Source organism: Perognathus longimembris, chromosome 1 (genome assembly GCF_023159225.1).
Source record: "Perognathus longimembris pacificus isolate PPM17 chromosome 1, ASM2315922v1, whole genome shotgun sequence".
In the NCBI taxonomy this organism is placed as follows: domain Eukaryota; kingdom Metazoa; phylum Chordata; class Mammalia; order Rodentia; family Heteromyidae; genus Perognathus; species Perognathus longimembris.
Window position 1 is genome coordinate 7,814,244 of NC_063161.1, and position 26,094 is coordinate 7,840,337.

At 63.8% G+C, this 26,094-nt stretch overlaps 1 protein-coding gene and 1 long non-coding RNA gene across 2 annotated transcripts in view; one reads left to right on the forward strand and one right to left on the reverse strand.

Moving 5' to 3' along the window:
• Positions 1 to 508: 508 nt before the first annotated feature.
• Card10 (caspase recruitment domain family member 10) overlaps positions 509 to 26,094 on the forward strand; it is a 26,834-nt gene continuing 1,248 nt past the window's right edge. The window contains 22 exon segments of the mRNA XM_048355875.1: positions 509 to 819; positions 1,598 to 1,735; positions 4,330 to 4,655; positions 8,018 to 8,215; positions 9,790 to 9,945; positions 10,124 to 10,249; positions 11,039 to 11,230; positions 12,187 to 12,321; positions 12,569 to 12,684; positions 13,262 to 13,290; positions 13,432 to 13,555; positions 16,803 to 16,990; positions 17,173 to 17,253; positions 17,762 to 18,023; positions 18,176 to 18,242; positions 19,059 to 19,116; positions 19,119 to 19,151; positions 19,709 to 19,771; positions 19,774 to 19,833; positions 19,836 to 19,865; positions 19,972 to 20,087; positions 20,274 to 20,386. Coding sequence (XP_048211832.1) covers positions 573 to 819; positions 1,598 to 1,735; positions 4,330 to 4,655; positions 8,018 to 8,215; positions 9,790 to 9,945; positions 10,124 to 10,249; positions 11,039 to 11,230; positions 12,187 to 12,321; positions 12,569 to 12,684; positions 13,262 to 13,290; positions 13,432 to 13,555; positions 16,803 to 16,990; positions 17,173 to 17,253; positions 17,762 to 18,023; positions 18,176 to 18,242; positions 19,059 to 19,116; positions 19,119 to 19,151; positions 19,709 to 19,771; positions 19,774 to 19,833; positions 19,836 to 19,865; positions 19,972 to 20,087; positions 20,274 to 20,386 — 2,858 coding nt within the window. The 5' untranslated portion in view covers positions 509 to 572.
• Positions 20,998 to 26,094, reverse strand: part of LOC125358614 — a 6,462-nt gene continuing 1,365 nt past the window's right edge. Inside the window, exons 2-3 of the long non-coding RNA XR_007212341.1 lie at positions 24,994 to 24,996; positions 20,998 to 21,187 (exon numbers count right to left, since the gene is read on the reverse strand). This is a non-coding gene — a long non-coding RNA (uncharacterized LOC125358614). The remainder of the gene's footprint in view (positions 21,188 to 24,993; positions 24,997 to 26,094) is intronic.

The window sequence follows — 26,094 nt, forward strand, 5'->3', positions numbered from 1 at the left end:
CACACGTATGCTCGCGCGCGCGTGTGCGCGTGCGTCCTCGTCCTCGGTGTGTCGGGGTGACATGGGGCCGGCCCGGGAGGGTGCTCCCGTCGTCGGGGCGGCAGTGGGCGTGGCGGGGAGCGCGGCCAGGTGTGCGGCCCAGGTCGGGCAGGTGAGGTCGGGCAGGTGTGGGCGGCCCGGGACCCCGCGCCAGGGGCCGGAGAGGGCGGGAAACAGGAAGCGGAGGGGTGGGGGGGGTGGGCCGGGCGGCGGGCGGGCGGGCGGGCGAGGTGGGACGGCCCGGAGGGCGGCGGGGCCGGAGGCGGAGCCAGGGCCGGGGGTGCCGCCCCTCTGCGCCGGCGGAGCCGCCGCCCGAGCGCGGAGCGGGGAGCCCGGGGCGGCCGCGGCGCGCGCGCGGTGAGCCGGGGCGCGGGGTCCGGCGGCGGGCGCGGGGAGGACGGTCTCGCGGCGGGGGGGGGGTGGGGAGGCCCTAGGGTCCCGCGCCGGCGCCCCACCCCCCCACCCCGCCCCGGGCCCCTCGCCAACGCCGGCGCGCCGTGCGCCCCTCTCCCGCAGACCCCGAGGACGCGGCCATGCCCGGCGGAGCGGAGGCGGGCGAGGCGGCGGCGGTGGCGGAGGCCGGGCCCGGGTCGGGGTCGGGGTCCGAGGCCGAGGAGGACGCGCTGTGGGAGCGGATCGAGGGCGTCCGGCACCGGCTGACGCGCGCCCTGAACCCCGCCAAGCTCACGCCGTACCTGCGCCAGTGCCGGGTCATCGACGAGCAGGACGAGGAGGAGGTGCTGAGCACAGTCCGCCTCCCGTGCCGCGCCAACCGCACCGGTGAGCCGGGCCGGACCGGGCCGCGCCCCGGGGGGGTGGGGCCCTGCGCGCCCCGGGACCCCCGCCGCGCCCCGGGACCCCCGCCGCGCCCCGGGACCCTCGCCGCGCCCCGCAGCTCGAGCCCCGCTAGATTGCAGCCCCGGGCCGCAGTTCCCCCCCCCCCAGGGGGAGGGCGCTGCCGCGGGCGCCCCGGGTCCCTCGTCCTCCCGAGCCACCGCCGGGCCGCCCGGCCGAGCCCACACCGGGCCTCAGGGTTCTGTCTGTCTCGGGGGGGGGGGGTTCCTCTCCACTTCCGGGACCCACATCGGAGCCGAGGGGTGGATGTGGTTCCCGGTGCCAACGAGCCCCGACCCTCCAATCGCAGCCGGTGACCCTGCAGCTTCCCGGTGCCCTCTGATCTCCTGGGCGCCCTTGGCCCCTCCCGTGCCCCCCCCCCCCCGGGGGAGTCGTTCTGCCTCCAGGGTTCAGGTCCCCGCTTGGCCTGGGAGCACCCGGAGCTGGGCGAGGAGTGAGGGTCTCAGCGGGGATTGCCGGGGCCCCGCCTGGCATCCCGGGGGCCTTGGCCGTCCAGGCGCGTGGGGTGGGGCCGCGGAGCACAGGTGCGTGAGGAGGGGGCGCCCGGCCCTCCTGTCTGGGCGATGTGCTGAGACAGGCCCCTGTATGTGTCACGGCTCAAAAATCCCGGGAACGTGGGCCCTGGAGCGTGGAGGGGGAGAAGCAGCTGTGTGTGTGTGTGGGGGGGGGCCCTCGGGTGACCTCCAGGTGCACCCCTCTGCAGGGCGGCTCATGGACATTCTGCGCTGCCGAGGCAAGAGGGGCTACGAGGCCTTCCTGGAGTCCCTGGAGTTCTACTACCCCGAGCACTTCACGCTGCTCACGGGCCAGGAGCCCGCCCAGCGCTGCTCCATGATTCTAGGTGAGCAGATGGGCATCCGGGCCGGGGCCTTGGCTGGGGGTGGGGGTGGTGGTGCAGAGGCGCCCTGTCCTGTGGCATACCCACCGTATCTGTTGAACACATAGGGAAACCGAGGCACACACTTGAAATGGCTTGCCCAGCCCGCCGCGGTGAAGGCCCAGGCTCAGAGCCCTGTGTGATAGCAGGGCCCCTTCTCCCTGGTATGGTTTTCGATACCGTACGGTGGCAGCACACTGGCTTATAGCCTTATATATTAAAAAATATTAGGGGCTGGGAATATAGCCTAGTGGTAAAGTGCTCGCCTCGTACACATGAAGCCCTGGGTTCGATTCCTCAGCACCACGTCTGTGGAAAAAGCCGGAAGTGACGCCGTGACTCAAGTGGTAGGGTGCTAAGCGCCTTGAGCAAAAAGAAGCCAGGGACAGTGCTCAGGCCCTGAGTTCAAGCCCCGGGACTGGCAAAAACAAAACAAAACAAAACAAAAAAATTAAAGCTGGATGTGGTGGTGTATATCCATAACCCCAGCACTAGGGAGACAGGGGCAGGGAAATCACAAGTCTGAGGCCAGCCCGGGCTACATAGCAAGACACCGACCAAAACCCCTAGAAAGTAAACTTCAGAGGTTCCCGGTGAATTTAGACTAACAAGGGAAGGTGGTCTCACTCTGGCGCTTCACAAACCTGCCATCCTAGCTACTCAGGAGATCTGAGATCTGAGGATAAAGGTTCAAAGGCAGCCCAGGCAGGGAAGTCTGTGAGACGTTTAATTCCAGTTCACTACCAAAAAGCCGCAAGTGGAGCTGTGGCTCAGGTGGTAGGTGCCAGGCTTGAGTGACAAAGCGCCGGGAGAGCCCAAGGCCCTGAGTTTATGTTCCAGCACCTCCCAAAGAAAACCTCACTGGAAAGGGCAGCATCTCCTCCTCCTTTGGCTCTGTTCTCTGGGGGTAGCGTGGCTCATTTTCTCGCCCTAGCAGTCTTGCACATGCCGGCTTGGGATGTGTAGGGTCTAGTCACCCCCCACCCCATGGCTGATTTCCATGCATGCATGCGTTCTCATGCATGTACACACGTTCTAAGTGGCTGCTTCATGGGTCTGGGTCACGTGACACAAGCCGTTTGCTTATCCCCATTGAGGGATAAATATATGGTTCCAGTTCTGTAACCTTATGATGCTGGAAACATCGTGTGTGTGTGTGTGTGTGTGTGTGTGTGTGTGTCCTCAGAATCCCAAGTGGGATTTCTCTAAACATTTGTAGATGGTAATAGAGTCTCATCTTGCTGTACCTTCACTAATCCTGGGGATCACTTTCAAACTTTGTTTTTTTCCAGAATGATAGGTAAAATAATATTGTTTCAGGTTTGTATTTCCTTAAGTGACGCAGATCAGAGCTTGCTAGTTAGCCAACCCTGGGAACATGACTGGACTGTTCTGTGTCCCAGTGTTTTGGTCTTTTCAAGATGGGCACAGAAAACCGGGCTCCAGTGGCTCACACCTGTAAACCTAGCTGCTCAGGAGGCTGAGATCTGAGGATCCAATTCAAAACCAGCCTAGGCAAGAAAGTCTGAGAGACTTTTTTTTTTTTTTAAATTATTTTTGGTCAGTTGTGGGGCTTGAACTCAGGGCCTGTTGTCCCTGAGCTTTTTCTGCTCAAAACTGGTGCTCTACCACGTTGAGTCACAGTGCCTGCCACGTCTGGTTTTCTTTTCTTTTCAAAGATATAAACTGCATTTATTTTGTGATAATTAAAGACTGGTTTTCTTGTGGTTAATAAGGGCTTGACAGACTTTCCTGCCTGGGCTGTCTTTGAACTGCAGTCCTCAGATCTTAGCCTCCTGAGTAGCTAGCCACCAGCCCCGGCCAGACACCTTTATTTCCAATTAGCCACCAGAAAACCAGAAGTGGTGCTTTGGCTCAAAGTGATAGTGCGCTAGCTTTGAGCAAAAGAGCTCAAGGACAGTATTCAGGCCCTGAATTCAAGCCCTACAAAAAAAAAGTGTGTGTGTGGGGGGTCCACAGTGATTGGACAGAGTGGTGTCAAGTAACACATCTAACACAAAGGATGAAATCAACAGATGTTAGAGGCTACTCTTCCTGTTTCTACTGCTGGAGGGTTGGCGCATATTATTCTATTGATTAGCCATGTTTACGTTAGGACTTGCCTTTTGCTAGTTCTCACTCATATTTTTTATTCAACCAACTTGCCTTTTCTTGCTGATTCGCGAGAGCTCTTTATATACTTTGGCTTTGAGTCTTTTTTTTTTTTTTAAATAATACTTGTTCTGCTTTCTTCTATTCTTTTACTTGTCTTTTCCCTTTGTTGCCTCTTTCATTTCTCAGATATGTAAACGTTTTTTAAATAGGGGGTTTGTCCGTTTTTCCCCCATTTCCCTCCCTCCCCCCCCACACCCCCCACCCCCGGGATTTTGCGCCTTGTGTCTGAGGACCTCCCCTCCCCTCCTGTTGCCGAAAGCATCCTCCAGAATCTCCCTCTGGTGATCTTACGGCCTGGGCTTTTCCGCGTGATCTGCTGCCACCCCCCCCTCCCCCTGAACGTCGCGTGCCCCTCCTGAGTATCCTTTCTCCGGTCCGCACAGATGAGGAGGGGCCCGAGGGCCTCACCCAGTTCCTGATGACTGAGGTGCGCAGACTCCGGGAAGCTCGCAAGAGCCAGCTGCAGCGGGAGCAGCAGCTGCAGGCCCGAGGCCGGGTGCTGGAGGAGGAGCGGGCCGGGCTGGAGCAGCGGCTGCAGGAGCAGCAACAGGCACAGGAGCGCTGCCAGCGGCTGCGGGAGGAGTGGGAGGCCGGCAGCCTGGAGCTCCTGCGGCTCAAGGACGAGAACTACATGATCGCCATGCGCCTGGCCCAGTTCAGCGAGGAGAAGAATTCGGCGGTGCTGCGCAGCCGGGACCTGCAGCTGGCGGTAGGCTCTGGGAAGGTGGCCGGGGTACTGCGGGGCAGGCGGACGTAAGCTCGAGTCTCGGCGCCGCCGGCCGCTTCCGGAAGCTGGGATTACAGGGGTGAGCCGCTCTGCTAGGCTCTGGGTTTCTTACTGGCACACAGCATGAGGATCATACTGGCTGTGACTGGTCAGGGAGCCGCCCCAAGCACTGAGGAGCTCACGCACATCAGGGCTCTCCTGTGCCCAGGATGTCGGGGGGCCAGGCGAGTGCTGGTGGCTGGTTTGCGATGGTGAGGTGACCACGAGGCCACTTGGTGTCCGCCAGGAGCGAAGTGGAGGTTTGCAGAGAGGCGTGGGCAGGTCCAGGACGCCGAGCCCGGGCCCAGCCCCGTCTCTAGTGAGCAGCGTGGTGCGGGCGTTGCTTCCCTCTCCACGTCCTCCTCCTCCTCCTCAGAGCAAGAGACCACGGGCGGGGGCGGCGGCGCCATGGTCCACGCTTTACCAACGCGCCGTCCTCGCTACCCAGGATCTGAGATCTGAGGAGCGCGGTTCAGAGCCAGCCTGAGCAGGAAAGCCCGTGAGACTTACCCTCTCATGAACCACGGAAGAGCCAGAAGTGGAGCCGTGGCTCAAGTGGCATAGCACCAGCCTTGGGCGAAGGCCGAGAGAGAGCCAGAGGCCCTGAGTTCAAGCCCCAGTACCCGCAGGGAAACGAAAAGCTCACCCTTGTACCAGCCATGGTCCCAGGTTGCTGGCTGTACACAGAAACCCTTCCTACCACCCAGTGTTGGAATTGAACACTGCCGTTGATCTCGTTCCCGGAGGGGAAACTGAGGCACAGAGATGTGGAGTAGAGCATTTCCCCAACACCCCAAGGCTTACGGCGTGCCCTGCTTTGCTCTGCATTGCTGAGGCGTGGAGGACCACAGATGGGGTCTCCGTTCTTTCTCTGAGTCCCCCTGTGGGGCTTTCCGGGGTGGTGGTGGGGGGGTAGAGCAGGTCTCTCTTCTCCGGCTCAGAGTCCAGTGTCCAGGCCGCTGGCTGGCTGGGCTGGCTCGCCTCTGGGCTTGGGTGTGGTTCGTGAGTGGTGTGTCCTGCAGGGGCTGGCGTGTCTGTGTGATGGGGATACCTGTACGTGTTCAGCCATCCGGGGGCTGCTGGGCTCGGGGCAGGAGAAGAGGCTTCGGAGGGGCTGCAGGCCAGTTACAGGTGCCCACTAACACCAGCCGCCTGGGCGGCTGCTCCTTCCATTTAGAGGGGAGAGGGTGAGGCAGGTTAACAGATAAACTTCTGTAAATTTACCGTCACTGTGTGCGCGTGTAAATGTGTGGGTGTAAGTGTGCCAGTAGTGGGGCTTGAACTCGGGCTTGGGCACTGTCGGTGAGCTTTTTTGTTGCTGTTGTTGCTCAGGGCCAGCGCTCTACCACTTGAGCCACAGCGCCACTCCCGGCTTTTTGCCGATTAATTGGAGATAAGAGCCCCTCAGACTTTGCACTTTCCCTCCGGGCGGGCTTGCACGCCCGGTCCTCGGGTCTCAGCCCCCTGAGTCGCTAGGATTAACAGGAGCCGCCGCACACGCCTGGCTCACCGCCACTTCTTTCTGTCACTCTGCTGTCGCAGAGTTTATAAAGCCGTGGCAGGTGGATGGGAACAGAAGCCCTCGGCGCCTGGCTTAGCAGCCCGGTCCCCTCCCCCCGCAGGCAGGTGTGCGGTGGCTGGGAGTTAATACCATGTTTTTTTTTTATAAGGTGCGAATTTAATGAGCCGTTCTCTCTAAAGCAACATAAACTTGAGGCTCGGATGCTGTAATTTGGGGCTAAGTGAGTTTGTACGCAGGATTAAACCTATCCCGGGTGATAGTCAGGGACTCCGGGCGTCGAGCCCTCTGAGCTGGGGGGGGGGGGGTGGGGGGTGGGGGGTGTGCTTGGCCTGGCCGGGCTGGAGGCGCAGGCGGGGTGCTTGAGGCTGCACCCGGTGAAGGGCGTGATCTCGCTGGCCTCCGGGCCTGGCTCTTTCTCCTGTGGATCACAAAGCATGTTTTGTGAGCAGAAAGGAATGCAGGAGTCATGAATATCTTTCCGAGTCTTTGTGGAGGAGGAGCCGTGCTGTTAATTCACGGACTGGCCTGACACCCCCGCTCCTCCCTTCTGTGTGTGTGTGTGTGTGTGTCTGTCTGTCTGTCTGTCTCAGGCCTGGGTTCCAAGGGCACCACACGCACATGCAGGCTTGCCTGAGGACAATCCCCCCCCCCCCCACTCCCCAGGTCACTGTGATTGTTCCCCAACATTATGGCCCCGTGTTGCTGCAGCCCGGCCGCCTCAGAGCGCACAGGATTTGGCTGGGAGTTTTGCTAGTCCAGCAGGGCAGCCAGTGCGTCCGTCCTTGGCCTCACCCAGCTGCCCACTGCCACCCGTGCCGGCCTCTGGTGACTGGAAGAAGTTATGGGTTTTCTTTCTTTTTCTTTTTGTCGGTTGTGGGGCTTGAACTCAGGGCCTCGGCGCTGTTCCTGAGCCTCTCTGTGCTCCAGGCTGGCAACCTACCCACCACTTGAGCCACAGCTCCACTTGGGTTTTATTTCAAGGAGTGAGGCTAGCCGGGCACCTGTAATAACCCTAGTCACCCGGGAGGCTGAGAGCTGAGGGCTGTGGTTTGAAGGCGGCGGGGAGGGAAGAGTCCGTGAGACTCTTACTTCCACCCATAACCACCAGAAAGCCACAAGTGGCGCTGTGGTTCACAGTGGTAGTGCTTAGAGACAGCTCCCAGGCCCTGGCTCAAGCCCCCATGACTGGGAAAGAAAAAGAAAAAGAAAAAAAAAAAGGCTGGAAGTGGAACCGTGGAAGCTCAAGGTCAGTGCCTCCAACCTGGGTTCGAGTCTCAGCACCAGTACAAAAGAACGAAACCAAACCAGACAACCCAGCTGAGCCTGGGGCTCAGGGGAGCAACTTGCTCAGAACTGCAGAGACTTGGAAGTGTGGGAGACGAACCCCATGCAGACCCCGGCCGGGGTGAGCGTGCGAGGAGCAGGGGGGCCCACGGTACACCTGCCTGGGTGCCCGAGAGATGGGGCTGTGGCTCGCCCAGCGCCGCCCTGAGTTGAGGCACAGTGGGGCCCAGACCCGGCTCCCCTAGTTTCCTGCAGGCCCCCTCATGCCGACACGGGCCAGCGGTGTGTGTGATGTCACACGTCTGCCCTCAGCCAAGGAGAAGCGGGGGGTCCCCTCTCCCCCCCCCCCCCGTGAGCCCATATTTGCCCCGGGTGCCCCTCTTCCGGGCAGGTCCAGGCAGCTCCTGTCAGGTTCCTCTGGGGGGCTGGGCTAGCGCGGTGTCCCCCCCCCAGGGGGTCCCATGGGAGGGAGAGGGCTGACTCCTGTCCTGGGTCCCAGGTGGATCAGTTCAAGCTCAAGGTCAGCCGGCTGGAGGAGGAGTGCACCCTGCTGCGGAGGGCCCGGGGGACGCTGCCCGTGGCCGAGGACAAGGACAAGGACAGGGAGCCGGACGGCGCTGACCTGCTGTCGGAGCTGCGGGCCGAGAACCAGCGGCTGACGGCGTCCCTGCAGGAGCTGCAGGAGGGGCAGCAGCAGGTAGGAGCTGCCGCGGGGGGTGGGGGGGTGGGGGGGCCAGGGCGTGGGGGGGCGGGATCTCAAGGCTGGCGCTCCGCCTCCAGCTCTCGGGGTGGTCAGTTGCAGATTAGAGTCTCGTGGACTTTCCTGCCCCAGCTGTCTTTGAACTGTGATCCTCGGATCATCAGCTACTGGTGCCCAGCGTTGCTTTCATTGTATGCGTGTACGTATTTGTGTGTATATACATACACACACATACGCACACACATACACACATTTATTGTTGGTGCCAGTCTTGGGGTTTGAACTCAAGGCCTGGGCGCTATCATTGAGCTTTTGTGGTCAAAGCTAGTGCTCTACCGCTTTGAGGCACAGCGCCATTTCTGGCCTTTTGGAGCAGTTAAGTGGAGATCAGTCTCGTGGATTTTCCTGCCAGGGTTGACGTTGAACCGTGATCCTCAGATCTCAGCCTCTTGAGTAGCTAGGATGACAGGCCTGAGCCACTGGGAGCCTGGCTATTTATTTATTTGGTCGTGTGGATCAGGGCCTTGTTCGCACTAGGTGCACGGTCTTACCGGGCCACACCTTCGCTTTAGTAATTGTATCTTTGACTTTTTTTTTTTTTTTTTTTTTTTTGCCAGTCCTGGGGCTTGGACTCAGGTCCTGAGCACTGTCCCTGGCTTCTTTTTGCTCAAGGCTAGCACTCTGCCACTTGAGCCACAGCGCCACTTCTGGCCATTTTCTGTATATGTGGTGCTGGGGAATCGAACCCAGGGCCTCATGTATAGGAGTCAGGCACTCTTGCCACTAGGCCATATCCCCAGCCTATCTTTGACTTTTTTCTTTGGCAGTACTGGGTTTAAACTTTATACTTGCTAGGCGGGTGCTCTACTGCCTGAACCACACCTCCAGTCCATTTGCTCTTGTGTTTGTGGAAATGGGGGGAGGGGGTGTTCTCATGATATATATATATTTGGCCTGGGCTGGCCTGGAGCTGCCATTTTTCCTGTCTTGGCCTCACACATCGCTGGGATGTCAGGATGTCAGGTATATGTGGCACCCTGATACTCCCGTCTCTGCCTCTGAGGTGGCTGGGGCTATAAGCACGGACCACAGTGCTCACCCCCCAGTTCTTGGGTTTTTCAGGTAAGGTTTTACGGTGTGGCCTAGCCTGGCCTTGAGCTGTGGTCCTCCGGCCTCCGCCTCCGCGGTCCTGGGGTTACAGGTGTACACCACCGTGCCTGGCCTTCTTGGGGTTTGTGACTCTGAGGTCCAGGCGGACCTGGGGCTTGCTTGGTGCCTCCTGTTCGGTCAGGGACGAGGCGGCACAGGAAGGGAGGGTGGGGGCTGGGCCCGGGTGCCGGTGGGGCCTGGCTGAGCGGCGGGGGGGCCCGGCCTCCTGCTCTGCCCCCCCGCCCCCCGCTGTGCCCTGGAGGGTGGGCAGGACTGTGGCACCGTGCCCGCCCTCCTACTCTCTAGGTCGTCATGACATTGCTAGGGGCGTGCGTGCGTGCGTGCGTGCGTGTGCGTGCGTGCGTGAGCGAGCCGAGGGCTGAGGTGACCCTGCTCTTGACCCCCGCTCCCCCCCCCCCCAGGAGGCGAGCCTGCCGGGAGCCCCAGGCTCGGAGCGCATCCTCCTGGACATCCTGGAGCACGATTGGCGCGAGGCGCAGGACAGCCGGCAGGAGCTGTGTCAGAAGCTGCACGCCGTGCAGAGGGAGCTGCAGTGGGCCGAGGAGCTTCGGGACAAGGTAGGGCGCGCCCCCTCCCTGCCTAGCCGGGGGGGGGGGGGGTGGGGCTCCTGCAGGCCTTGCTTCCTCCGTGTGACGGGCCAGGCAACCTGGGCGGGCTGGGGCTTCCCCGCTTGGCCCAGTGTCTGAGCCCCCCCCCCCGCCGCCCCCCATCCCCCCCCACCCCCGCCGCCCTCAGTACCTGCAGGAGATGGAGGACCTGAGGCTGAAGCATCGCACGCTGCAGAAGGACTGTGACCTGTACAAGCACCGCATGGGCACCGTGCTGGCCCAGCTGGAGGAGGTGGAGAAGGAGCGCGATCAGGTGAGCCCGGCTGCTGCACACCAGGTCTGGGGCTAGGTGCTGCCGGGCGCTGAGCGGCTCACGCCTGGAATCCTAGCTCCTCGGGAGGCTGAGAGCCGAGGATGGCGGTTCTGAGCCAACCCAGGCGAGTCCCAGGAGACGCTTCCCTCCAGGTAAACCACCAGGAAACTGGCAGTGGAGCTGTGGCTCCAGTGATAGGGCTCAGGGATAGAAAGCGGGCTTTGAGTACGAGCCCCAGGACGCCGGGAAGACGAAGGAGAGGGGTGCGCCGGTCCGTTGAGGAGGGAGCTGGGGGCTGGGGCCCTCCTCCTTGCGCACACTGGGACGGGCCTGGCTGCCCAGGCCGCAGACACTAGCCAGACAACTTCCCAGCAGCCACCGGGCTCCTGTCCTGGCCCTTGAGTTCTGGAGGTCCAGCCCCCTGCCTCACCTAGGGCCAGACAGCGACAGAGCTGCCCCCCGCACCCTTCCTCGGTAGCAAGGACCAGGCCGGCCAGGAGGGAGGGGCCTCAGGTACAGGCTGAGGAAGAGATTCTCCAAAGCTTTGGCTTCATTCCCAGCGTCACAGCTCTGGCTCCTGTCGGGGCGTGGGGTGGGTTGAGGGCCTGATAAGAGTCTCACAGACTAAGCTGCCCAGGCTGGCTTTGAACCTTGATCCTCAGCGCTCCGTCTCCCGAGTAGCTAGGATTCCAGGCGCGAGCCGCCACCAACGCCCGCGTGCCCACGCGCGTCTCTCTCCTTGGGCCGGGGCCGATCCTTGGTGGTTCCTCCCCTGCTCCCCCCACCCAGGCCATCCAGAACCGCGACCGGATCCAGCTGCAGTACTCGCAGAGCCTCCTTGAGAAGGACCAGTACCGAAAGCAGGTGCGGGCCCTGGAGGCCGAGCGGGACGAGCTGCTGACCCGGCTCACCGGCCTGGAGGGCGCCAAGGCCCTCCTGGAGGCGCAGCTACAGCGTACCCAGGGGGGCTCCAGCCTCAAGGTGAGCCTCGGCCTGGGGGAGGCACGGGGGGGGGGTCTGCCTAGGCTGTGGGGTGTGCGCGCGTGTGTGTGTACTTGAGGGTCTGTGAGCCCGTAGGATGCAAAACAGTCCTCAGACGCCAGGTTGGTTGCTGTCTAATCCCTGGAGAGTTAGGGGTTGCATTAGGTGGAGGGGAGAATCTCCAAACCTTCAGTAAATCAGACACCAGCTCTCCAGCTACTCCCCCCCCCCCCCGCCCCCGCCTGGGCCTGTCTTGTCCTGGGTTGCTTGCTCACAGTAAGGCCTGGATGGAGGCAGAGGAGACCCGAGGCTGAGCCTGCAACTACTCAAGGGTCAGACTCTTCCTTCGGCGATGCTCTGCTCTTAGACAGATCCAATCTCTTTTTCTCCGGTAGCCAGCTCAGTGGGGGCTCCGCCTTTACAATCCTGGAGTGTGTCTAGTCCTGCCTCAGGGCCTTTTCACTTGCTGTAGCATCTCCTTCAACCATTCTCCCCCACTTGTTCCTACTTAGCACTTGTGTTAGGTAAGTGCTCTGTTCTGACTCACTTTTTTTTTTTTTAGCCAGGAGCTAGACTCTTATCTCCAGCTAGCCAAAAGCTGGAAGTAGAGGTGTAGCTCCAGTGATAGAGCAGGGGCCTTGAGCAAAATGGCTGAGGAAGTTCTTAGTTCAAGCCCCATCACAATACAAAACACTTGTTCGCCCCCCACAGCCCTGGGGCTGGGTGGAGCCCTCCTGGGGTCCCTATCCAGGCCCCAGTGCTAGTCTTGCATCTGAGTGATGTCATTCCTCTGTGGTTGTCTGTCCCCCCTCCTCCTCCTCTGTGTCCGGTGAGAGCCGGGTCTGGGTCCCTGGGCCCAGCTCTGCCCAGGGCCTGGTGTGTGGCTGTAACTGGCAGTTGGCAGGTTTGGGCCCAACGTGGCTCCCTTCTTCCCTGGCCCTCACCCCCTCTTCTAGGCCTGTGCCTCCTCCCACTCCCTGTGCTCCAACTTCAGCAGCACCTGGAGCCTCAGCGAGTTCCCCTCCCCACTGGGAGGCCCGGAAGTGGCCGTGGGGGAAGCCTGCACCTCGGGATCGGAGCCCTACACCTTGGTATGACCCCGTGCAGAGGGCCCCCCCCCCCCAAGGTGGCGAAGGTGGCGGCGGCCTGCTTTTAGCTCCCTAGAGGCAGCTGGGTGCGGCCCACCAGGCCGGGGCTTCTGGAGATGCGGGAGCTGGGTGCGGGCTGCGGTTCTGTCTGGGCCCCGGGTTCTGTCTGTGGAATGGGCACAAGCTGGGTGTGTAAGGGGGCGGGGGAGGGGCTGGGCATTGGTGACCAGGCCCTGTCCTGGTGTTGTAGGATGAGGCCACAGACAGCGAGAAGGAGATCAACCGCCTCTCCATCCTGCCCTTCCCCCCCAGTGCCGGCTCCATCCTCCGCCGGCAGCGGGAGGAGGACCCCGAGCCCCCCAAGAGGTAAGTAGGTTGGTGACTTGGGAGTCCCAAGGCGATGGATGGCGGTGCTGGCTCCCGAGGGACCCCTTTCCCCGGAGCCCTGGTGCCAACCAGGACCTGGAGGCCGGGGCCTAGGAGGGGAAGTAGGCGCAGAGGGCCGGGCCATGGCCCAGACCTCAGGCAGGGGTCACCCGTGGGGGGGGGGTGCGGGGGGCTCTCCCACGGGGCTGCTCCCCTCAGTGGTCATCTGAGGGGGAGGCTGTGAGCCCTGTCTGGGGACGGTGCCCTAATTTGGGAGGCAACCTGATAGTCTTCCGACCCCAAGAGAGATGGGGGAGGGTGAAGTCAGGGGGTGCTCCTTGGAGGAGGCGGCGCGGAAGAAACTGGCTTTGAAGGCCAGGCCAGCTATGAAACATGTGACAAGGGCCAGGACCTTAACTTCTTGCGCTGTGACTTTAGGGGAGCGAGGTGGTGGCACCCTGGGTCTAGCCCGCCTTTGCCTGGGGGGTGGCAGGACCTTTGGTCCCCTGGGGGGGCAGTGGGGAGGGTACACAGATTCCTGGGTGCCTCACCTACTGCCCCCCTCCTCCTCACCCAGGTCCTTCAGCAGCATGTCGGACATCACAGGTAACTGGGGGGTGGGGTGGGGGGCTCGTCCTGGGGGCTCTGGGGGGGGGGAGGCCTGCCCTGCCCCTTCCCTACCAGGCAGTGCCCTGGCCAGGCTGCAAGGCCCGTGGGGGGCTCCTGACTTGTACTCTGCCTCCCCAGGGAGCGTGACGCTTAAGCCCTGGTCTCCGGGACTGTCCTCCTCGTCCTCTTCGGACAGCGTGTGGCCCTTGGGAAAGCCGGAAGGCCTCCTGGGCCGGGGCTGTGGCCTGGGCCTCTTCAACAGGTATGCGGCTGCCTGAGCCGGGGTTGCTGGGGATGGGGACGGGGCGGGGGGCGGTGGTGCACAGCCCCCCAGAGCAAGTTCCTTAGCTGGGAGCAAACTTGTCACCACTGGGCTTGGCCTGGGTGGCCTGGGCCAGTTGTTTCTCCACCCCGGCCTCAGTGTCCCCGCTGGTTGGCCTCTGGGGCCTGTGGGTGGTTTGGGTTGATGATTGCCGGACTTCCCTGAGCGGTTGAGGATCTTAGTCCAGGTCACAGGGCTCCCAAGTGCCAGGCCGGGGCCCGCGGAGAGCCGAGGACCTGAGCTGCAGGGGCGGTGCTGGCCGGCCGGCTACCTAATGGATCAGGACAGCGCGGTCCCGGCCTTCCCGCTCCTCCTCCGGGCCTCTGGAAGGCAGCCCGGCCCTGCCCCCACTCACATCCCGGCAGCCAGCCCGTGGGACATTGTTTCTGGCCTTCCAGGACGTGCTTCTGGGGGGAGGAGGCGCCTCCCTTCCTGCCTGCGGGGCGCTTCCTCTAGCCTGGACCTGCAGCCGGGGTCCTGGCGAGCCGCCAGGGGCGGCCAGGATGCAGCACTGGGAGCAGGAGGCTGTGGTCCTGTTCTGCCCCGGCTGGGGGGTGGGGCGGGGGGACCACGTGGGGTCCCCTGGGCTGCTCCTGGAGAGGAGGGAGTTGGAGGAAGGGTCCAGGTTAGGCCTGGCCCTGGGTGACCCGGAAGAAAAGGAGATGGACAAACACACAGTCCGCTTCCTCGCGCGGTAGGGGCCGGGGCCCTTGATTTCCCAGTCTTCAGTCTTCTCTGCTCTGAGAAATAGTGGACTCCGGTCAGTCGTTTGTGGGCAACCGTGGGGGTGTCGTGTTCCTCCTAGCCGGTGCCTGGCCCACCACACGTTAGCGTCAGGTGTGCACAGGACTGGTGTGTTAGCGCCACGATCACGGATGGACAGAGGAGGCTCTGAGCTTCAGGGGTTTGTCGCAAGCCGCTCATGATCCGACCCCCTGACCTGACCCTGGGCGGGGGGAGGGGGGGCGGGGAAGGGAGCCCCCCACGATCCCAGGCAGGGTCGGGGTGAGTCAGTGGCCGGACGAGAAGGGTCTGCGTGCGCCCCGCTCCCAGCAACTCCAGGCCGGCTGCAGGAAGACCGTGGGGGGGGCCCAGCCCCCTGCGCCGGCATTGCAGGGCTGAGGCGGGCAGGGCAGGTGGAGGCCTGGGCGGAGCTGCTGGCTGGATCGTCGGGGAAGTGGCAGCGAGGCATCAGAGCTTTGCTCTCAGTCCCACCCGACGGCCGTGACATCTGCTTTTCCCCTGGGCCCTGGGTGCTCCCTGGTACCCGCCCAGGAGCGTCCCGCTTCTTCACTCTGCATCTGCGAGGGGAGAGGTGGGGGGGGTGGGGGCGCAGAGCCTCAGCCCAGCAGCCTGGGTGTGACCTGCCTTCTGCTGTTCGCTGCCGGCCCTGCGCCCCCGCCGGCTGCACACAGAGGCGGCCTTGACCCGAGAGGAGGTGGCCATTGTTCTCCGTGTGTGTGTGTGTGCGTGCGCGTGTGTGTGTGTGTGCACACGCCAGCGCTAGGGTTTGAACTCAGAGCTGTCCCTATAGCTGTTTTTTTTTTGCTCAAGGCTGGCACTGTGCCACGCTCTACTGGCTTTTTTGGTGGTTAACTGGAGATAGGAGTCTCATCAGATTTTTTTTTTTTCTTTTTGCCAGTCCTAGGGCTCAAACTCAGGGCCTGGGCGCTGTCCCTGAGCTTCTTTTGCTCAAGGCTAGCGCTCTGCCACTGAGCCACAGCACCACTTTCTCGGCCTTTTCTGTTTATGTGGTGCCGAGGATCGAACCCAGGGCTTCATGCGTGCTAGGCGAGCGCTCTACCACTCAGCCACCTTCCTACCCCTCATGGGCTTTTTTTTTTATATTTTTGCCTGAACTGCATTGCCCGCCATCTTACTGACGTAACTGAGACTCGGACAGGGCCTAGGCTCATTTGCCTGAGCCCCTAGCACAGATGTCTCGGAGCTCAGGTCCCTCTGGGCCCTGGTCGGGCTGGGTCTCCGCCCTCTCCACTCTGATCACTGCCATGAGCCGGGACGCAGCCTGGCCTGTCTGGCCCAACTCCGCAGGCCTGGCTCTGCTTTGCCTCAGGGGACAGAGATGGGAGACCACGAGGGCTGAGGGCCGAGAGGAAGGAACCGAGGCTCCCAGGGGCTCCCGTGGGCTTCGCGGTCCCCACAGCGCTGACCACCTGAGGCTGGCAGCAGGGGCCAGCGTGGCCAGCTTTGTGCTGCAGCTGCCGGGCTCTGCCCAGGCACCGCTCCTGCTGGGGCCAGCCCTCCCACGCTTCCCTCCCTCCCCGCCCCCCCCCCCCCCCCCCCCGTCACTTGGGGCCAGTGTGTTTTTGAACCTGGCCACAGCGTCTTCTCAGTTCTCATCCGGGGGGGGTGGGCAGGGTGCTGTTGGCCTGGGCGTCTTGGTGACTCCGTCTTGGCTTTCCGCTGCTCAAGGAACTCTAGATGTCCAGGCGTCTCCCCCTGGGAACCTCACCCACCCAGCGTGGCTGGTCCCTGTGTGTCCTAACGTGAGCACCTTCCTTGTGGGGCCTGAGAGAAAGCACTGATTGATGGTGCTCATGTGCACAGTGGAAAGCCAGGGAGACTCGGAGGGCTGGCTGGTGCTTGGAGGGACAGGACAAAGGGGAAATGCGTAGCGGATGACAAGGGACAATCTGGGCCGGCAGGCAGCAGGCTGCACTCACCGCAGGGCAGGGGGTCTGTCTGCGGAGGGGCTTTCTTGGGTCTTAGTGCCGGTCTACTACTAGGGCTTGAACTCAGGGCCTGGGCGCCGGCTCTTAGCCTTTTTGGTTCAAGGCCTCTCGAGCCGCAGCTCTGCTTCCGGCCTGTTGGTGGTTAATTGGAGGTGGGTCTCATCGACTTTGCTGCTTGGGCTGGCTTTGCACGGATCCTCAGATCTCAACCCTCTGAGTCGCTAGGATTACAGGGCGCGAGCCACCAGTGCCTAGCTAAAGGCTGTTTTTGACTTGGATCCTGATGGAGTAGAAGACGCATCTGCCCTGCAGAATGGACGGGGCAGGGCAACCCAGGCGTCGGGCCCCGGGGGAGGGGGAGAGGAAGTGGGGCTGGGGAGGGACTCCTGGCCTACTGGGGAATGGGAGTCCCTGTTGTTTCTCCACGAATATGGAACCTTATCGAAGTCCCAGCCAGTTGAGCCCCAATTCCCATCCTCTTCCTCCCTTCTCAGGTCTTTGGCCATCCGAATGTCCGGCTGGAGCCCCCCAGGAGGCCCGGAATCCCAGGACAAGAGCCCGGAGAACCTCTCGTTCCTCGGGGACAGATGGTCCGGGGCAGTGGTTCGGAGGGTCCTTTCCGGGCCTGGGTCTGCGGGCACAGAACCGAGAGAGGTGAGGCCCCTTCCCCCTGAGTTGAGGGGTGGGGTTTGTGCATTAACCAGGGGGTGGAGCTTCTGGTGATTGGCTAGAGCAGAAGCAGGCTGGGCATTCATGACATCTGACTGGGGAGGGACTAGCTCGGAGGGGCAGGACGGGCTGCACCTTGACAAGGGCCTTGTAGTGGACTCCCGGCCTGGGTTCTCTCAGCCCAGGGCGAAGCAGCTGCTGGTCTGGAGGGGCCCAGCCTGGAAGCGGAGGCTCAGCAGAGGACCTTGGCCTGGAGCCAGGTGACCACGCTGCCCTTCCCCGCGCGGACTCCAAAGTTGAGGTCCTGGGGGGGGTGGGGGGGGGGTTCCTCCATCCTAGGGTGAGTGGGAAAGCAAGGACAGGAAGTGGGGGGGGAACCACACCCTGGCGGCCTGGCCCCTGCAGGGCTGGCCTTCTTTGTCCGCTCGGTGCCCTTTCTCCGTGCAGTGCACAGAAAGCAGTCAATTGTGCAAGGAGCCGGGCGCTGGTGGCTCTCGCCTGTAATCTCAGCTCCTCGGGAGGCTGACCTCTGAGGATTGCGGTTCAAAGCCAGCCCCGCAAGAAAGCCCTCGAGACTCTTAGTTAACCAGCACAACGCTGAAAATGGAGGCGTGGCTCGTGTGGTAGAGCACCAGCCTTGAACAAAAAGCACGGAAGGGATCGCCTCCAGGCCCTTGAGCCCCATGCCCCCGATTCCACCCAGAAGCTGTGAGGGAGGTTTCCGGACCCCCAGGTGCGCCCCGCCCCCCTCCAGACCCATTCCCGACCTCCTTGCCCTTAACCCCCGCCCCCCCCCCCCCAGCCTGCCGGTCCTTCCACGAGGCCTTAGACGCCTGGGCAAAGGCGCCGGGTGCGGAACCGTTCTACATCCGAGCCAACCTCACGCTGCCCGAGCGGGCGGACCCCCACGCCCTCTGCGTGAAAGCCCAGGAGGTCCTGCGGCTGCTGGACCTGGGGTACAAGCGGCGGCAGCAGTGGTTCTGCGCCAGGGTGGACCCCCTCACCCTGTGGGACCTGGATCGGGGCACCGTGCCCAACTACCAGAGGTGACCGCCTGGAACCCGGAGCTCGCGCGTGGGGGGAGGGGCGGGGAGCCTCGGTTTCCCCTGCCGTCCCCTCCGGCCTCCGGGGTGGGAAGGACGGGAGGAAGCGCCTCCCTTTCCTCTACGAGCAAGCACACCCTGTGTCTCCCCCAGAGCCAGCAGCTACTCGAAATCCAGGAAAAATGCCTGTCCTCCAGCCGGCACCCGGAGCCCCGCAGTAACGTAAGCAGGACCCGGGGCCGGGCAGGGCTGGGGTGAGCCCGACAGCAAGGGTGGGACCGGGAAGAGGGGTGGGCTCTGTGTTCTGACAGCCTTGGGGACGGGGCGGGGGGGGGGGGAGTGGAGCCAGGGTCTTTCTTGCTGCTTCGGAGACTTAATGGATCGTTTCCTACGTGCTCAGTACACAGAAGGTTTCCGTGCCCGGGGTAGTTGAGAAGGGAGTATAATCCCCCATGCCTTACTCAGCATTTGGGGTACGCAGTGGGCATCTGACAGGACGGCAGACATCTTCCCCTCTCAGCCGGGGCAAGGGCTCAGCCGGGCCGGCATCCTTGCCGTGGGTGCGGCAGGGGAGGCCCCCTTAGTGGAGAGAGCGGCTCGTGAGGGGCGGACGGCCTGGGGGGGTGCTGGGCATTTGGACCAGCCCCGGGAGCCTCTCTGGTCCTGTCTGCTACTTCCTGCTAGTCCATGGGGCCGTTTCGGGGGGCTGCTGTGTCACTCCTGAACGTACCCGGCTCCCTCCCGTGGCGGGCCTCCCGGGCCTGTCGGGTTTGGGAGCCATCCGGGCTGTTCCCCAGGGTTTCTTTCATCTTTCTATGCAAGTGGGCATTGCCGGCTGATTGGAAGAGTCGATGTGGGCTGGGTGGGTGGGTGGGTGGGTGGGTGGTGTGGGTACCCACCCTGGCTCTTTGGGGGACCTTGGACAGTGTTGGTGGAGGGGCCCGCTCCGCCCTGCCTGTGGTCCTGTGTACCTCCCTCCCCTGGTGGGGGGCAGTGACCTCTTCCGTGACCTCCTCTTTGCTGCTTTCCCCTCTCCAGCTGAAGAAGCGAGCTCTGGGTCTGGTGAGGCCCAAGCCTGCGGGGGGGTCGGCAGGGGACTCCCAGAGCAGCTGCCGCCGGAGCCCTGCGCAGGTGAGGGTGCTGGGAGGGGGAGGGACACCCCAGGGCCCCCGGGGGGTCTTGTGCGGCTTGAACTCAGAGCCTGGGCACTGTCCCGCAGCTTTGGCTTCTCAACTCGTGGCTGGTGTTCTACCACTTGGGCCACCTGTCCAATCCCAGCTTCTTGCTGGTGGCTATTCGCCTGGGCTGACTTTGAACCGTGGGATCTTAGCTCTCCGCCTCCTGGGGTGGCTGGGATTACAGGCAGGCAGGCGTGAGCCGCCACCAGCCTGGGCCTGATGGACATTTTAAAGCCTCCTTGTGGATGGATGCTAAGCGAGGACTGGCCTGTAGGGGGCAGGGGCGAGGCAGGGGATCACTAGGTAGTAGGGTCATGGATCCTGGGGGGGGGCGGGGGAAGGAACAGCTGTGCTCTGTGTGTTTGTGTGTGTGTGCGCGCCGCGCGCGTGCACATTGCCTGGCTCAGGGAAGGGTGAGTGGATGGGAGGCGGTGGTGTTTCGGGTGTGGAGAGGAAGGGGAGCTGTGCTCCGCGGGCTCCTCACCTCCTCCTCCCCGCTCCCGGCTACAGACCCCGAGGGAAGCCTCAGGCCCTACAGCCTGGTGCGGCCGCTGCTGGTGTCGGCGCTGCGGCCCGTGTGCTGCTGCCCGAGTGCCTGGCGCCCCGGCTCATCCGCAACCTTCTGGACCTGCCCAGCCTCCCGCGGATTTCCAGGTGTGCCCCGCAGGTGAGCCCGAGGCCTGGGCAGGGAAGGCCGGGGCAGCACCGGGGGGGGGAATGGGGGGGAGGCGGGCACCCAAGCCCCGCACCTGCCTCTGCCTCTCTCCCTGCAGAAAGCCTCTCCGGGGAGGACCAGGGCACCGCCTCGGCTCCCGGAGCCCCCAAGGCCCGGCCTGCCACCCCGGGGCTGGGCAGCAGGATCCGAGCCATCCAGGAGTCCGTGGGGAAGGTAGGAGGAGGCCTGGACAGCCTTGTCCTTGAACCCTCCTCTCCTGGGGCTGCAGGGCAGCGGGTGGTAGGCGGGCGGGGTGGACTCCACCCTAGAGGCGGGGAGGGCCCAGTCGGGACGCGAGCGAGCCCGCGTGTCCGGCGCTCCGCTCACGCCCCGGGGTCTCGTGGGTCCCTCCCCGAGCAGAAGCACTGCCTGCTGGAGCTGGGCGCGCGGGGCGTGCACGAGCTGGTCCAGAGCGAGGTCTACCCCATCGTCATCCACGTGGAGGTGACCGAGAAGAACGTCCGAGAAGTCAGGTGAGGCGGCCGGACCCCCCCCCCCGCCCCCGCCCTCCCATCCGGCTCCTCCCTCGGACAGCCGCGGCGGGCTGTGTGTCCGCCCGCCGTCCGTCCGTCCGTCCGTCCGTCCGGGCCCCGTGCTGACCGCGGCCGCCCCGCTCTCTCCCCGTCACAGGGGTCTGCTGGGCCGGCCGGGGCTGGCGGGACTCGGAGCAGCTGCGGCAGTGCCGGGGCGTGGAGCAGGCGCTCTCGGGGCTGCCCTGCTCCTGGGCCCGGGTGCCTGCGCACGCGTGGGGCCACGCCGAGGAGCTGGCCAAGGTGGTGCGGGGCCGCATCCTGCAGGAGCAGGCCCGCCTCGTGTGGGTGGAGCGAGGCGCCGGCCTGCGGCAGCAACAGCAGCGAGGCCTGAGCCGCCGGTGCCCGGCTCTGTTCTCCGTCTGATGCCCGAGCCTCCGCCATCAGATACTGGGACCTCCTCCAGCTGATGCCCCGGCCTCCGCCATCAGATACTGGGCCTCCTCCAGCTGATGCCCCGGCCTCCGCCATCAGATACTGGGCCCTCCTCTCTGATGCCCCGGGCTTCCGCCATCAGATACTGGGCCTCCTCCATCTGATGCCCGGGCCTCCGCCATCTGATACTGGCCTCCTCCAGCTGATGCCTGGGCCTCCTCCAGCTGATGCCCAGGCCTCCGACATCAGATACTGGGCCTCTTCCATCTGATCCTGGGCCTCCTTCATCTGATGCCTGGGCCTCCTCCATCTGATGCCTGGGCCTCCTCCATCTGATGCCTGGGCCTCCTCCATCTGATCCTGGGCCTCCTCCCACACGGCACACACTGCCGTCCAGCCGCCCCCCTGCCTGCGGTGGAGGGCGTCCTCTCATCCTGGGTTCTCGGGGTTCTCCAGCGTGGGCCCCTTGGCCTGGCCTCCTGCTCGCCTGGTGGTCCCTGGCCTGTGACATCAAGGAGCCCGGCAGAGCCTGGCATCGTGCTAGCCCTGCACTTGCTGCCTCCGGGCCTTCCTCGCCCCCCACTGTGGTCTCAGGGCGGGTCTGGTGTCCCCTTCTCGAAGGTTTGACCTCACTCCTGTGCAGGGTTTGCAACATCAAGTTCTCATAAGGGGGAGGGGGCAGGTGCTGGTTCTGCCCCTCCCCCCGTGGCGTGGGAGCCCCGCCTCCTCAGCCCGGAGGCCGCCCCCCCCACGTGACTCCACCCGTCCATTTCCCCTCTCCCCATTTATATGGCTACGTGTCCATGTCTAGCCCCGCCCCCCCTCCCCTGGGCACTAACACATGTGTGTTCTCAGCACACATTGTCCTGCACCCTGCCTGGGGTCGGGGAGGGGGGGTGGGGGGGGCAGGGGCGCCGGCTACTTGGCCACCAGAATGTATGCCCCGGTGGTTTCTCGCGGGCCTTTGTCACTAAGCTGCACACTGCGGAACATTAAACACTGTTTGTCATAGATCAAGTGGCGTCTGCCTGCTCACAGTCCTGGGCCTGGGGCTTCCCCTTCCCAGCCGCCCTCGGTCCCCACCCCCAGCCCAGGCCCCCACGGGGTCAGATTTCCCTCCTGACTCTTCCCAGAGCCGCCTGCCACCTGTGCCGTACGTATTGGGCATCACCTTACCTGCCCCGGGCGGCAGGCGGGGGGACCCCGCGGATGGGCCAGGCCGAGTCCCGGAGCCCGTCCCCCAGAGAGGGACAGCCACCTCCAGTAGGAGCAGACTGACTGGACGGGAGCCTCTTGGCCTCCAGGGCTGGCAGTCCTTTCTTCAAGAAGCATCTCTTGCCTGAGCACGGTGGTTCATGCCTGTAATCCCAGCTCTGGGGAGGCAGGATAGCAAATTGGAGGCCAGTTTGGGCTTACACCGTGAGACACACTCACACACGAAACAGAACAGGAAAACCCACCAGAGTTCAAAGGAACAGAAGTATTCCAACCTGCAGGTGGCTGTCTGGTAACAGCGATGCATCTGCTAGCTCTGCGGGGGTGGGGGTGGGGTGGGGGAACGCAGCTGGGCTGGGGTTCAGCTTGGGCTGTGTCTGTGGGCTGTGTGGGGAGGGTACGGTGGTCAGGGGCAGGTGCCCCAGGCTGGAGAAAGGGGCAGCAGCGTTGGGCAGGCCAGAGCCTCATGGGGGTGGGGCTGGGCCATGATTGACAGACAGGTGGGAAATGGTCCTGGGCTTAGGAGGAAATGAAGTGAGGAGGCTGGATGAGGAGCTCCAGCCCTGTCCTTCTTGAGGGGGGGGGTGCAGAGAAGGACATGTTTGGGGGGGCTCTGAGGCCAGCTCTTGGAGGAGAGGAGGGGAAGAACTGCTTTTCTGGCACGGAGAACGGGTGCAGAGTGGAGGGTTTGGTTGTTAGACCTGAGCGAGAGCCAGTTCCTGGGCGTGTCCGCCTGGGCTCCCAGCGGCGGTTCTCACCTCTGTCCCGTGTGCTGGGCACGAGGTGTGGGGTGTGGACACGCGAGCCACAGCCTAAGAGTGTGCAAATGGAGTAGGCCACAAGGCTGGAGGCTGTGTGTGTACGGTGTGTGTGCACATGCGTGTGGCGTGCGTGTCCTGGGTTTTTCACTCCAGGCTGGTGCTCTACCACTTGGGCCACAGCTCCACGTGCAGCTTTTTGGTGGTTAACCGGAGATAAGAGTGTCACCCCGGCTTTCTTGCTCAGGCTGCCTTCACATTGCGGTTTTCAGGTCTCAGTCACCCAATCTGGATTTGAAACCCCCACCCCCCCACCGCACAAACCCTAGGACGATCCCTTTTGACGCGTGTTCTAAGAAGGCAGGATGGGGAGGGACCTGACTGGGGCTGGCCCCTTGGGGCGGCCTCCCTTCTCCCAAGCGTGGCTCAAGAATGCTAAGTGCAAAGGTCCTGAGGGAGGTAGTGTGTCCAATGAGTCGGGAGTCCAGCCAGTCTTGAAGTTGAGGGTTCCAGCGCAGCGTGGCAGGAGGTGGGTGTTGGTGAGCAGGAGCCCAGTCCCGGGGGGCGGGGGGGGAGAGGCTTGGTGGCAGCGGTGCTCCTTGGCTTTTATGTTTGCTAAGATGGGATCTGGGACAACAGAGCAGAGACATGGAAGCAGGACACCGGAATGGACAAAGGAGGGGTGTGTGTGTGTGTGTGCGTGTGTGTGTGTGTGTGTGTGTGTGTGTGATCTTGACCTTGTACAGAAACAGGATGAGGCGGTGGCTGGAAACGTCTGGAGGAGAGGTAGCTCCGGAGTTTGCCGGGTGAGCAGGCCACAGGGTGGGCGGCAGCACCGGCCGGGCCCCATGGACAGGAGCCGGGGCTCCACCCAGCGCTGAGATGATCAGATCCCGCTCCCGCTCCCGGGACTTGCTAGGAATCGAGGAAGAGTGGAGAGGGGCCGTCGGGGGAAGGCTTCCTGGAGGAGGGGATCCCCTCTGGAGCCTGGGGGGGCGGGGGGGGGAGGGATCTGGGCAGGGCACCCAGGACACTGCGCCATCATGGATGCCTTGGGGGTGGGGGGCATGTCTGTGGGTGAAGGCAGGAGGCCCCCTCCACCACCCCAGCACCAGGCTCCAGGATGGCAGCTGGCAGGGCGGCCGCCCCTCAGCAAAGGGGGTGGGGGGGCTCGGCCACCTCTGGGGCTCCAGGGCCTGGCCCCGCCCCCAGGGCTGAACGGGGCGGGGCGTGGCAGGAGGAGGGAGCAGGTGGAGGCCCGGCAGACGGCGGCGGCACTCGGCCGCCACCCCCGGAGCCCCAGCAGTCGCCTCTGCTCCCCGGGCCCGACCCCCATGCCTGCCGGGCTTTGGGCGTCCGCCAGGGTCTCCCACCCTGGGCTGAGCCGTCGGGGGGGGGCGGGGGGTGGGTGGAGAGGGGTGGGGTGGAGGGGGCGGGGTGTCCCAGGCCGATGCGGAGCCGGCTGCTCCGGAGCCTGGCCGGAGGAGCGCTCCTGGCCCTCGTGTGCTTGGGGCTCCTGTGCCTGTCCTACCGCTCCAAGCCCGGCCCACCTGGGGTCCCAGGAGCCCCCCCGGGCCCTGGGAGCTGAGGCTGCAGGACGTCTTCATCGGGGTCAAGACCACCGGGGCCTTCCACCGCTCCCGCCTGGAGCTGCTGCTGGACACGTGGGTCTCCAGGGCGCAGCGCAGGTGAGGCCGGGGCGCCGGGGTGATGGAAGGTCCGGAGGGCTGGGGTCGGCGGCCCGCGGGGGTGGATGGAGGCGCGGGGGCGGGCGGGCCTTCCTCCCTCCCAGGCCGGGTGGGGTGTGCCAGGGTTTCCTGTAGCTGCTTCCTGAGGGGCGGGCTAGCGCCTTGCAGGTGGGGGCGTGGTAGCCTGGGCAGAGGGTGGGCGGGAAGCTGAGGTCAGGAGTGTGCGCAGATGTGCACACACACACGCGCGTGTTAAGCACACGACAGGTGGCGGGGGGGGGTCATGGCTCCTGCACACTTGCCCCTTACACTTGTCCCTTCCCCAACCCAGACCCTGCTCCAGCACGGCCAGGGATGCGGGGGCGCTGCACTTGCACACATGCCACGTGCACACACTTGCACATACACACGTGTGTGTGCGCACACACATCCTGTTCTCACTGCCTGCTGGCCCTGTAGGGAGAGGTGACAGTCTTTGGAGGGGACGGTCCCAGGAGAAGGGGCAGCCAGTGACATCCTGGTGGGGAGCCCCCTCCCCTCCCTCCTCCCCGTGAGCCCTTTCCTAGCAGGGTCCCCCTCCCCCCAGGCCCCTGCTCTTCCGGGAGGGGGGGGTGGGGGGGAGGGCACGCAGCTTCACCTCTGGGGGAGACTCTGGCCTCTTGGGAAGCAGGCAAGGCCAGCTCTGGCCTGCCGACCTTCCTGTTCTGGGGGGCTGGTCTGTGCGTACCTCCAGCTTGGCTGCTCGAGGTCTGAGGCTCTTTCCTGTCTTGTCTTGTTTACTGGCGGGGTGGTGCCTTGTCCGGGATGAGGAAACTGAGGCCAGGAGGGGGAAGTGCCTGAATAGCGTGGCCCAGAGGCCCGAGGAAGCAGAGTCCCGCGGGCAGCTGGTCCGTCCTTTTCCACGGAAGCTGAGGCCCAGGGAAGCCTCCGTTGTTTGGGCCAGAATGGGCCCTGGGACCTTCAACCTGGAGACGGTGCCTGGCAGGCACAATCCCTGTGTCCTGGGAGACAGCTGGGCCAGGGGCACCTGCCAGCCGCCCTCCCCCCCAAAGGGCTGTGTGTCGATCTATACCTCACCCCACTTGGCCAGCCACCCTCATGGGGGACATTGATTTCCCATTGATGGGGGAAGACGCGGTGAGGTTCAGCCGAGGTGGGAAGTAAATTCCACCAAGTTGGAGCCTGGAGCAAGTGAATCTGAGGATCCCAGTTGGAAGCTAGCCTGGGTAGGAAAGTCCATGAGACTCTTAACCTCCAATGAACCATCCAAAGCCAGAAGCAGAGCTGTGGCTCAAGTGGCAGAGCGCTAGCCTTGAGCACAAAAGCTCAGGGGACAGCGCCCGGGCCCCGAGTGCAGGTCCCAGTAACCAGCACAAAAGGAAAACAACAACCACAGGCAGGGCGGAAGGCGGGGGGCAGGAACACCCACTCTGGCGGTCTCGTCACTTGACTGACTCGTCTGTGTGATCGTGGGGGCTGTCCCTCCCCCCCCCTGTAGGCCGGTCCCATTCCCGGCTTGTAGAGCACCAGTGCTCAGGACCGGGCCTGAGCTGGTTAGCTCTTGCCTGGGTGCCCTCCTGGTGAGAGTGGTGGGTGGCAGGTGGCCTTTGCCACA